Source organism: Cryptotermes secundus, unplaced genomic scaffold, assembly GCF_002891405.2.
Source record: "Cryptotermes secundus unplaced genomic scaffold, Csec_1.0 scaffold1817, whole genome shotgun sequence".
Lineage (NCBI taxonomy): Eukaryota > Metazoa > Arthropoda > Insecta > Blattodea > Kalotermitidae > Cryptotermes > Cryptotermes secundus.
Genome location: NW_019744163.1, coordinates 153,733 through 166,709, shown reverse-complemented (window position 1 = coordinate 166,709; position 12,977 = coordinate 153,733). Strand labels below are relative to the sequence as shown.

The 12,977-nt window shown below is 45.1% G+C and overlaps 2 protein-coding genes across 6 annotated transcripts in view; one reads left to right on the top strand and one right to left on the bottom strand.

Moving 5' to 3' along the window:
- The window catches only part of LOC111874619 (GTPase-activating Rap/Ran-GAP domain-like protein 3), a 252,542-nt gene that overhangs the window by 193,649 nt on the left and 45,916 nt on the right, over positions 1–12,977 (bottom strand). For 2 of the 3 annotated variants that reach the window (XM_033755531.1, XM_023870259.2), the window contains exon 1: positions 297–405. The exons of the other annotated variant lie outside the window; for it this stretch is intronic. The gene's annotated coding sequence lies outside the window, so the exon portion shown is untranslated. Of the gene's footprint in view, positions 1–296; positions 406–12,977 lie in introns of those variants that run through there. 3 annotated transcript variants of the gene reach the window in all.
- LOC111874620 (probable cytochrome P450 49a1) overlaps positions 1–12,977 on the top strand; it is a 27,593-nt gene that overhangs the window by 6,752 nt on the left and 7,864 nt on the right. Inside the window, exons 1-4 of one of the 3 annotated variants that reach the window (XM_033755533.1) lie at positions 815–847; positions 4,129–4,375; positions 4,827–4,943; positions 9,282–9,358. In XM_033755533.1, coding sequence (XP_033611424.1) covers positions 4,161–4,375; positions 4,827–4,943; positions 9,282–9,358 — 409 coding nt within the window. In that variant the 5' untranslated portion in view covers positions 815–847; positions 4,129–4,160. The other 2 variants (XM_033755534.1, XM_033755532.1) reach the window with 2 other exon arrangements.

Below are 12,977 nucleotides of genomic sequence, written 5' to 3'. Positions count from 1 at the left end.
CACTACGTCATGAAGTAATTTGGGGGGGGGTGGATGTATAGGCCCATAATTTTCTTAATCTCGACACTAGTTGGGGGTGAGTGATCAGCTTCACGCCCCGACCCCTTTAACCCCGGGGAATGAGGTCCCCGTACCCACCGGACAGGAGGTTGGGTGGACCGCCAGAGCCGTTCTGGACAACGTGGAGAAGAGAAAATTCTTGATTTTACCTGGACTCGAACTCTGATCCTTCGGTCGTCCATCACGTACCAAGTCGCTATACCGACTACGATATCCCCGCTCCCACTAAAACCTACCTTACAGCTGTCTGTGTATATCCTATTAACTTGGAGAACAACGAGACACGGTGATATTCCGAAATTCTGCTCCAAAATCCCATTTCTAACGACGTGGACATGGCGTCCTTCTGACCTCACAGTTACAACTGCGAAACTCGATACGGAGTCATGAATATTTGAGTGACGGGCGTTTTGAAACAAAAGTCACCTTTAACGACTGTTTCCGTAAATGCGCTGATAAAGCTTCGAGATAATTGCTACGCAGTTTCATGAATATCTGGGGGGGGGGAGACGGGGGGGACTCTATGTCCAAGATAAAACGCAGAAAGCAGTGAAAATATTCGTCGTAATTGTACTGTGGACGAGACTCGTGAGTGGGTCAGCAGAAATGTGATCCGAAAGCTCCAGTCCAATCCGATTGCTCAGGCAGGGCAACGTATCACTACGCCCCTTCGCTGCTAGCGATCCGTGTAAGGTGAAGTTGTCCCTAATTAAACACTACGACATGAAGACGTATGGGGGAGTGGATATATAGATCCACGTGTTGTTGATCTCGGCATTAAGCGGAGGTGAGTGGTCCGCATCAAAGGGAAATGAAATTGAAGAACGTAGGTCATCACGGGCCGTGTTTTTAGGCCTGGCTTCTGGATCGCGCATCAAAAGTATGTCAAGGAGTAGCGGGGCAGCCGTTGCAGTACAGAGTGTGAGGGATGGTGACGCCTTTGTTTGCCTGACCCATACTTACCCAACAATCCTCATGTGATACAGTGGCCTCGACCAATTCACAGCGCAGTCTACTGAGAACGGCACGGTCGGTATGTAAACAACCTACTTTTCCATTTCGATTGTGAGATCATACTCGGTTTGAAACCGACAGATGTTCAGTGGTTCCCGTCAGAACCTGCACCCCAACTCTCTGTAAGTAATAAAGGTTAAGTTGTCCTTGTGTTTAACTAATTAAGCAATATGCCATAAAGAACTATGGCGGAGTGGAGGTATAGCTCCACTATTCTTGACCTCGGTACTATAGTTAGGTGAGGGGCCAGTTTCACGCCCCGGCCGCTTTCCCCCCGGGGATGCTATAGACAGCGTTTACTTCGGTTCATGCCCATCATAATTCATGAATAATAATTACTGCTGTCTACTGAGATGTGACGTCGTGTAGTTTGGTATGCAGCTGTCTATGTTCTGGAACGGTTACTGAAGTTCTGAAGTAATCTGTTCTGTAAATCTCCAGACTTGAAGGTGAAGCAGCACGTTCTTCCGAAACGTCGGCAATCATATTGCAGAGTAACGAGGTCATATCCCACAAGACCGCACTGTTTACTGTCAACGCAGAGTTTGGAAAGAATTTGGAATGGAATCCATAGGTTTGGAACCTCAGCGGCGGGCAAAACCGTGGTCTTCCCGGGCATGAGGTGTAGTCTCTTGTCTACCAGCATTTCGGAGGCGGCAGGTACCTCAGAAACGTCGGTAACCGTCTATCAAATTGTCACTGTGTCATAATCTGAAGGATTACGGTGAAGGTGAGGAATGCAAACGAAGGTTCTTGCCCTTATCCTCTAACTAACCTTTCTTGGGAAGCTGTCAGTTGTGCATCCACACAAGAACTTCCCAACATTTTATGGAACCCGAAGGTTCATTACCGTGTTCACAAGAGCCCTCCACTGGTTCCTATCCTGAGCCAGATCAATCCAGTCCGTACCACTCCACCTTGTCTCCCTAAGGTCCATTTTAATATTATCCAATCACCTATGTCTTTTTATTCCTAGTGTTCTCTTTCTTTCTGCCTTTCGCACCAATATCGTACATGCGTTCCTCTTTCCCCCTTCGTGCTACATGCTTTGCCCATCCCATCCTCCTCGACTTTATTATTCTAATTACATTTGGAGAACAGTACAGGTTATGAAGCTCCTCATTATGCAGCTTTCTCCAACCTCCTGTCACTTCATCTCTCTTCGGTCCAAATATTCTCAACACCCCGTTCTCAAAAATCAAGTTTCACACCCATACAGAACCACAGACAAATTATAATTTTGCGTATTCTGATTTTTATGTTTTTGGACAACAGATGAGGAGATAAAAGTTTCTGGACTGAATGGTAGCAACGATTGCCTGAGTTCAATGTCATCTTGATTTCCTCCCGAATAGGTTTTGACGTTTCCGCAGGAAATATACAAGTAAGATAATTCGAGTTACTTTTCGTAGCATTTTGGGCCATGTTCATGAACAGAGCCGTCAGGGAGAAGTGAGGACCTTGCAGTTGTGTGCGGCTTGTGCAAGAACTTAACCCTGTGCACTTGAAGAGGCACCGAGTGTTGCAGATCACAGGGGACGAGGTGCGCCGCCAGCAGCTGCTAACGGATGTAGGTCAAGGTGACTTCGCCTTCAGTGGTGAGCCTACACATGCAAACAAGAGGTGCTTAACTTTCTTCTGTCAGTACGCATCCTGACACTTCATATTCTCCATCGGCAACATCTTCTCTAAGGTCCTCTTTATGAACACAAACACCGAGCAGAAGCATCCAATCTTCTCAGTCGAAAGTCAGCCAAGAAATGAAAACCGTTGAAACAGCCAAAGGTTCATAACCACGTCCACTGGAGCATGCTAGTGTGTCCTGTCCGCAGTCTGAAGACTCTCATCGTCACAACTCATTTCCCTTATAATTAATTTAATAATATGAGCACATCTATGCCTAGTTCTTCCGAATCTTTTTATCTTTAGGGTTTTCGAATTAAAATTATGTAAGTTATGTCTTATTTGGGAGGTGCACGCGGTAGCGTAGTTCGTTGAGGCACTTCGGTACAAGCCGGAAGGTCGCGGGCTCGATTCCAGGTGATGTAATTGAATTCTTCAACTGATCTAATCCTTCCAGCCGCACTATTGCCCTAGGGTCGACTCAGTCTATAACAGAAATGAGTACCAGGAATCTTCCTGGGGGGTTAAAGGGCTGCTGACGCGTAAGGCTGACAACCTCACCGCCATCTGTCAGCCTATTGTCTAGAAAATGTGGGAGCCTCGACGTCTCACAACCCTATGGGCCTCCACGGCCTGTCACAGGGATAGCTTTAGCTTTACCGTTTTATCTTATATCTTATTGTGGGTAGAGGACACAGCACGCATGGTCGAGAGACGAGAAGTTCGTACAAGAACTTCGTCGGAATGCCTGAAGTGAAGGTGGTACTTTGAAGATCGAGACTTAGACTGGAGGATAATATTAAAATGTGCCATAAGGAAATAGGTTGTGAGAATGTTGACTGGATTCGTCAGGATCAGGACACGAACTAATGGCGGACACTTGTGAATACGGTAACCAACTTTCGGGGTTCCATGAACGGAGAAAAAGTTCCTGGAGCAGGTGAGTAACTAGTAGCTTCTCAAGGAGGACTCTGTTACATGGATTTATCTGTAATTTATTTAATGACGCATATGGCGTCGAGTGTTTTGATGACCATGATGAAAACTGATTTGGAAATGGGATGGAACTGTCGTGTCATGACTGAAAATGCTTCCCTGGAATTTTCCTGTAGGGACAGTCATAAGCGTTGGAGTTACGGCCGGAGTTCGAACTGGACCCTCCCAAGTAAAACTGAGGGACGTTGAGTTTTGAGACAATTTGCTGGGTATCGCGCGACTGACCCCACCTGTTCTCTGCCAGGGCACGTGACAGGCGACCAGATAAAGTAACAGTTTTCAAGGTTGCCCATGTTTTCTTTTTTTGCTTATGTAACTATGATTCAAAGCACCTTGAACTATACGTTAACGTCACAGCTAGGCACATTAACATACATGACGTAGTTCAAGGTGTTGATCTTTAACCCCTACGAACACTGACGCTCCTGTCGAAAGGTCACTTCTCCATCGAGAGGCTGGACACAGCAATGTGGAGTCTCTACAACGACTACGGCAAAGTGGTGAAAGTGGGTGGCCTCATTGGACATCCTGACCTCGTATTCGTGTTCGACGGGGACTACATCGAGCACGTGTTCAGACGGGAAGAAGTTCAGCCTCATCGGCCCTCCATGCCCTCACTCCGCTACTACAAGCAGCACCTAAGAAAGGATTTCTTCCGTGATACCCCTGGTCTCATTGGCATGTAAGTTCGAGGCAGGTATTGGGCCTAATTTTCTGTTGACAAATGGGGATCCCAACAGTTCGGTGGAAGTTCACCGACGTTTCAAAAGAATGTGTTTCGGATTCGAAGGGTGAATGAAGCAAGCAACCAGCTAGTATCAAGCAGGTCTTCTTACTGCGTGCTTCTTACTGTTTAATTGAATTGCTTCGTTTAATTTTTATCTTAAAGATGGAGGTAGTACGTTCCTCCGAAACGTCGGAAGACTTCAATCTGCACCGCGTCACTCCAAAAGACTGGGAAGCGGAGCAGGTGTTGTTTAATGCGCAGCAGGATCGCTTCCTGTACGCACTAATGTTCACTTACTGCAGAGACGAATATACCTTGCGAAGCATTGAAAAGTATCTGAAATCGAAGCTGCGGAGCTCAATGACATTTGTACTGTTTGCCTTGTGTTGTGGTTCTGTTACTGCAGACACGGACCGCAGTGGGATGAGTTCAGGAGCAAGGTCCAGCAGGTGCTGCTACACCCCGGGGCTGCCAGGAACTACGTGGACCCTCTCAATGAAGTGGCAAGCGACTTCATGACGAGGTACGATAGAAAGTTACGCCATTGTTACAAGATGGCTAGAGCTTACTTTATAGACGACGGGATACGAAAATGCCTACCAGAGAAATCGTTCAACATACAGGACATTTCTTCCGTAAGACTCTCTACCGAGGATATGGCGTACCCTCAGAAATGTTTAGGCAAAGTTCAATACCGATATGATGCTAGAGGCTCGGTCCGTCTTGCCAAGTTCATGGTGTTTCCAGCCGGCCAAGAAATTTTCTGCCTTCATGAAACCCCAAACTTTACTACTGTATCCAAAAAAATCCCTCCAATAGATCCTAACCGGAGCCGGTTGTATCCAGTCCAAGACTACATATTTTATTTATCTGTGATTTATATTAATATTGTCGTCCAACATGTATCGAGGTCTCGTAAACAATCTATCCTCTTGAGATTTTCCCATTCGTTCTATTTTGTGTTTCTCATCTTCCCAGTGCGTGTTACATGTCCGTAGTCAAGTACATGTCAAATTTTTCTTGATTTAGCAAGCCCGGAGATATCACTGAAGGTGCCCAACTCGTGAATATAACAACAAACGTAAGCCAACCACTTCACGAGCAAATTATTGTTGTCTAAATAACTTTCAGCACGGCTTCAAAAACGAGTATGTTCTTTCCATTCAATGGCGGGAAAATGAATTTGGGAAACATATTTCCCTTCCCTCAAAGGGTGGGAAAATGTTACTGCATAATGCAGGGAATAAAATGGAGTATATGAGTGAGAAGTGGCGGTTCTGGTAATATTCATAACCATAAAGTCACCAATGTTATTTCATTACCAAGCTGGTTTTAAAAGGGAAAATGTTTCCTTTTACTTTCTGAAGTATTTTAATTTGTGTCACTGAAAACCTACAAACAAGCTGCAACTATTCCTGTCTCATAAAAGTGAGAACATGTAGCACGAATGGGGGAGAAGATTAATATATAGAGGACGTAGGTGCGGAAGCAAGAAGGAAAGATACCACTAGGAATACCAAGACGCAGGTGGATGGATAATATTAAAATGGATCTGAGAGAAATAGGATCGGATGGTGTGGACTGGATTGATATGGCTGAGGAAAGGGAATATCAGAGGGCTCTTGTGAACACGGTAATGAGCTTTCAGGTTCCATAAAATGCTGGGAAATTCTTGAGTGGCTCAGCAACTGGCGGGTTTTCAAGAAGGGCTCATCTCCACGAGTTAGTTCCTAAACTTCAGAGTAATGCTGTGTAGGGAAACAGTCGCTGTTTATTGTGAGAACCATACGGAACACACAGATACACTCTGTGGGCAGAATGCAGTATATATAAGAATTCAGTCCGTACCTCACAGGAAACATTATGTCTCAGCTACAAAGCTCAACCGGTTAATGCTGTGTAGGGAAACAGTCGCTGTTTATTGTGAGACCCATATGGAACACACAGATACACTCTGTGGGCAGAATGCAGATTTCGTTTGCTATAAAAGAGCAGGTGCTTTATTTTCGTGGTGTGGGAGAGAGAAGCCAAATGGTATGCCGGCCAATAATTGGCCTATTTTACCAGCCCCGGATGATAGATGATTGTGGAACATTTGGTGGAATAAAATTGGCAAGGGAAAATACTCGGACGAAACCTGATCCAGTGCCACTTTATCCACCTCAAATCCCACATAATCTGGGATCGAATCCGGGCTGTCGCGGTGGGAAGCCGACTACGAACGGACTGAGCTATGACAATGTGGTTATACGTTGTTCCTCAAAGGGTCAAGACCGTGAGGTTTAACCAATTCTTCATGGCATTCCACCCATGTGCCAGCCTCGGCTCACTCTCCAGTGCAATTCATTCTGTTCGATACTGAACACGTTCGCAGGTAACCCGCCCATCTGGAGGGCGTCACCCCCATTCCAATCCTGAAAATGTATCACGCCCTGGTACCAATGGGCCACTCAGTGCGCGTTACGTGTTACACGAGATTGGAAATATTCCCTCAGCTAGGAACACACGTACTCGTACGTAGCCCCTCTCCACTGTCCTTTGCGTTCATTTATTGCCAATAAAACCCAATATCTACAAAGCTAATCGCACCAAAGATATGACACTACAAAGCCAGCAATTCATGTATATTACCGTTCCACACAACCTTGTACACAATCACTATAAATTATGTGTACTGTCTTATCATATTTACCTACATATTTGTCCTCAAAGGTCATCACAAGGTTACAATGTATGTATTTTACCGAAACTGCTGTTAACTGCACCTACGTCCACTAGAATATACAGATTGTGTAGTTAAATGTCGAAAGAATTGTACATAAAATATACTAAATGTACAGTGAAGTGTTAAGACAGTGAGCATATATATATATATATACCGTATATATTGGTTGTCAATACACTATGGCACTGAGGAATATTATTTCATTATATAATTTGATTTTCCTCAATTTTTCTAAGCGTTCACAATACTGAAAAATGTTTAAGATATGCTATATATTACAGATCTTAATGAGGCATATGTTTTAAAATCCTGAACAAATTCTTGTTTTCTTAGGGCCTTCGGATTGGAAAGCTGTAAAAATAAGCCTATTTGCTTCATTATGCGTGTCAGAACGTGTATGTGTGTCCGCATGCAAGAAGCCAAGAGCCACTGAAAGGATTGTCATATAAAACTTAAAATGGAAGATGTTTATTAACGTGTGGCAATATAATCTAAATTTGGTTGAAATTTGACTCTAATAATTTGCAAATGTTTCTGTACTCTTGAGAAGCCTAACTTGAACATGAGTGTTTATATATTTATCGAAGTGAGAAACGTTTGGAACAAAAGCTGTAGACAAACAGAAACACGAAGCGTATATTTTATATCCAACACACGTGTTCCCGCAAGTCTCGCGAGATAATCGGACATGAGATATATCGCCTTACGCGTAGGTCTGCGTTTTCTTTGTTACACAAGGAACCGGTTTCTGAAAGTAGACTAATGTTCGATTTATGCTTCACGTAATGCAAGCATTGCATTGGATTCGTACGAACATGATTTCAAATTGTCTCACGTTTAGTGTGGAGCCCTTTATTATGAAATCTAGTGGAATGCCCTTCATTCTGCTGAGATGTATCACGTTCTTCTAATGATGCCTAAAAAGCAACGATAGCACACGGACAGCTTAAAGTTTTGAAGAACCCAGAAACGGAGTAAAAGGCAAATACACGTTAGGTCATGTGCAGGCTAATCATACGTGTTTCAGTCGGAAGTCTGTCCGCCCCATTCCCTAAATTTCATACGAACCGCGACATCAGTTTGGAGATGACCGCAGAGCGCGTACTGCGCTGAGAACAGCTGCGTGCGCAACCGATCGCCTGTACATTGAATAGGTTACGGGAATTACAAAGATCTAATTCGTCAAAACTATGGAGAAAATTACTGTACTCTGTATGTTTCTTTTTTCATGAGGTGAGACTGAGTCCCTTGTACTGCGGCCACTGTTTGTCCTATTGTACCAGCCCCCGATGATAGGTGAGGGCGATTGTGGAGCAATTGGTAGAATGAAGATTGGCAGGGGAAACCGAAGTACTCGGAGAAAACCTGCCCCAGCGCCACTTTGTCCACCACAAATCTCACTTGACCAGACCGGGATCGAACCCGGGCCGCCGCGGTGGAAAGCCGGCACTAACCGCCCGAGCTATGGCGCGGCCCTATCCTGCATATTAATTGCATAACCGAGTTACATGAACATGTACCAAATTGTTTCATACCTGAGACTCTGTAGGGGAAAGAATTTTCTCTTCTCCATGCCGGCCAGACAAGTTCTGGGGGCCGCCCGGTTTCCTATCGCGTGAGAACCTGGGTCTATTTCCCTGGGGATAAAGCGACCGAGGCGTGAATTCGACCACTCACCTCCAACCACTGCCGAGGTCAAGAAAACGTAGATTTATAAATCAACTCCCCCATACGCCTTCGTGGCGTAGTGTTTAATTACTTAAGCACAGGGACAAATTTACCTTTTACCTTACAATTTATTTGTGGTTTCTTAAACGAGGCTGTGAGTAACCGAACTAGGCAGGCTGGAATTACGGGATTGTTAATCAATAATGAACTGGAACTTGTGTCGATGCTATTGGGCGTTGCCTACCTTAGACACCCTCACAGATTTTGCCTAGAGATAATAATCTTCAGTCAGAACAGCATGTCGTAGAACTAAGATCTAAACCCATGATCTCCCGAATATAAAGCCTCTGAATACACACGAGAAAATATCGGAATTATTTCATCAACATCTGAAAAGAGGACCACGTAGCTAAGAACACTTGAGCCTGGGCATTTCTGAATCTGTATGTACCTTTGTGTGTCACACAGGATTGACATGCTTCGAGACGACAAGCAGGAGCTTCCGGAACACTTCCTCAGCGAAATTTACAAATGGGCTCTGGAATGTAAGTAGTTCAACTGCAATGTCTCCCTTCGCTTTAGAAACAAAATAATTCTCAGTACTTCAAACAAAAGACTACAATTCTATGTGCAGGACGCACATAAACATTCATGTGTGTATGTACGTCATTTCCACAATGAGGAGCTTCATAACTTGTACTCTTCTCCAAGTATAATTAGAGTTATCAAGTCAAGGAGGACGAGATGGACAGGGCATGTAGCACGAATGGGGACGAAGAGGAATGTATATAAGATATTCGTGGGAAAGCCAGCAGGAAAGAGACCACAGGGAAGACCAAGACGTAGGTGGGTGGATAATATTAAAATGGGTCATAGAGCGACAGGATGGGGCGGTATAGACTGGATTGATCTGGCACAGGATAGAGACCAGTGGAGAGCTCTTGTGAACACGGTAATTAAACTTCGGCTCCCATAAAATGTTAGAAATTATTGAGTAGCTGCAAAACGGGTGGTTTCTCAAGAAGGGCTCAGCTCCATGAAATCAGTTACGTATATTTTCATAAGGCCAAGGGACAGCAACATTGCCCCTCTGTTTAAGCAGGCAGAATGCCACGAACGCGTTTTGGGAAGTGTGGGTATAGCTCCGTGCATTCTTAACCCGGGCACTAGGTGGGGGTTCGTGGGCAGGTTCCTACGTCGTGTTATTCCGGGGTTTCCATCTCACTGTGGCTCAGACAAGGCCAGCAGATTCAACTGGTGCCGATAAATTCCCTGAAGATGTTAGAAAATTATCATTCGAGACGAACTACCGAGGACCTTGGCTCAGGAGGGTACCGCGAAAGAGTTAGGTTCGAATCTCGGTCAGAACACCGACTATTCTGAATGGCGCTTTTCTTGGTCTTTCTCAGTCCCTCCAGGAAAACTGTGGGCAGTGTTTCAAATTAGACCACGGACGTTTCCTTCCACATCCTTTTGAATTCATTATTCACAAACCACCTTACAAATCGACGTTACATAACGAAAAGTACGATGTAATTTAATGTACCATAAATAAACTAAATAAATGTTTCGAGACGGAGGCGAGCGAGCAAAGTGTTGAGTTCTTCACACAGAATTTTACCCGACACGTTGATGTAACGCGTGAGAGATTAAACCACTCTCGTAACTAATTAACCAGAACTAACAGAAGTTGAGCACGAATGTCGGACATGCGCACTTACTGCTACGGCGACTAATACGGAAAACTTGCAATGAGAGGCGAACCTGTAGCGGACAGCTGTCGTGAACACAACGCAACAGCAAGCCCACCACAGAACACATGACCTAGTTCGATGGTCCGCGTCACGGCTCACGGCGAACGCGCCCAGTTCTATGAGAGGCAGTCAAATGAAAACGAGTCAGAAGCCAAAACGTATTAAAGAGCATTTCTTACCTCAAAAGTAATCTCCAAAACTGTTAATACATTTATCCCACTGGGAGATAAGACGGTCAATCCCATCCTTGAAAAAGCTTGTGGGCTGTCTACGGAACCACGTCTTTACCCAGCCACACACGTCTTCGTCCGATGCAAACCGATGTCCACGAATGTCTCTCTTCAGGGCTCCAAAAATGTGAAAATCACATGGGGAGAGATCTGGGCTGTAAGGGGGATGTTGAAGCACTTCCCAACCAAATCTCTGTAGCGTGTTCCTCACAGAGTTGGCAGTGTGGGGGGGGGGTGCGCATTAACATGAAGAAGGATAATGCCGTTCAATAGCATTCCAGGGCGTTTTGACTTTATGGCATGCCTCAGTTTCTGCAAAGTGTCTTCATAGTGCACTGCACTGATTGTGGCCCCATGCTGGAGTAATTCGACAAGCAGTGGGCCCTTGCAATCGAAGAAGGTCATCACTTTACCGGAACTGGTGTGTATGGCTTTGGATTTCTTCTGTGGGGGAGAATTCACGTGTTTCCACTGTCGGCTCTGCCGTTTGTTCTCGAGTTCAGAATGGTGGTACCATGGCACCAAGTTTCGTCCCCAGTGGCAATACGGGACAGAGAAGCATACTCTTCCTCATGGTATCGTTGGAAGTGACCCAGTGATGCAGCCATTCTCTGAGTCTTCTGTTCCTCCGTGAGTTGAGATGGAACCCACTGCGCGCAGATTTTGCGGTACAACGGCGTGTACGGAGCCGTGACTTTTCCCATCAAAAGACTAATTTCTTCCACAGTGAGCCGTCGGTTTGCCCGGATATGGCCATCCAATGCAGCAGTAACATCAGGAGTGATGACACGATGAGCCTGTCCTGGGCGAGCCTCATCTTGCAGTGACACACGTCCCTCTCGGAATCTCTTATGCCACGCCAGCACACGCGCACGTGACATGCTGTGTTCGCCGTAAACAACAGACATGCGACGATGAATTTCTCGTCCTCCTACTCCTTTAGGAGTCAAAATGCGCACTACACTTCGCTGTTCTTTACCCGCCTCCATTACTGATGTTGGACGATCACACGTAGCGCTAACCTTACTTCCAGTACAATAAACAAACGACTAGTGTGCAAGGGCACCTTGTCACTGTGCTTTCCCGAGTCTCCACCAAATGTTCGTGCAGAAAGCAAATTCCAGTGTTACCAACTTTCGCGCCGTGTGAGTTATGCGTGCTGACCCGTTTTCATTTGACTGCCCCTTATAGTTCGTACAGTTCCGTCGAAGTCACGTAATGAGGATATGTCGGCGGTTTGATTTAACCACCCTTACATTACGAGGGTTAATAATCCCTACACCTAAAGGCGCGTCCACATTACTCGTACTCATGCTCGTGTAACTCGCTATGCTCGCGAGTAATGTGGGCGATATGACAAGTCACGAGGTAAGCAAATTTAAAATTTTTAATTTAAAAACTATAGCCAATAAATTAAAATACGACTACAGCCTATACACACTACGAGTAAATATACGGATCCTCACGCGCCGAAGCCTGGCGAGCAACTGAAGTAGTGTGGACGAAGATTTACGGGCACAAGTAAAAGCCAGACGAGTCTCCCGACGAGTACAAGCCTGGCAAGCACGAGCACGAGCACGAGTAATGTGGACACACCTTTACTCTATTAGAAATGTGAAAGGTGGTTGAAAACTGTAGACACTGATGACTTCTTGTATGCTGAAACGTCTTGTAGTCTGTTAGATGTTTATCATCAGACTTGTACCCTGAAGAGGGAAGCAGCAGGTTCTTCGGAAAATTTAGTACCTACCGACAAAACTACACAGAAACGAAATCTTAAGTCATAGTTCGAAGTCTACTTCTTTAAGATCCACTTTAATATTATATAATATTATGTCTAGGTCTTCCAAGCTGGCTTTTTCCTTCATTATTTCAGACTAACTCCACATATTCATCTCTCTTCTATACGTTGCATGAACATGGCCCGGTCATCTCATTCTCTCCAGTTTAGCTATCCAAGAGTACAATTTGTGAAAGTCGTGGAGAGTTTTATGTACTGTGATGTAACGCCGTGTAGACCAGTGATATCGCAGGACGTTTCGGAGGAAATACCTGTATACTGTCGCCATCTTCAAGTTCTAAGTGTAAGGTAAGCAAGAAACAAACAGAAAGCAGACTGCAAGCTGTTCCTCCGGAAACAGGAGCGTTACCGCATGCTCCCCCCCCCGATCCGTCCCCCC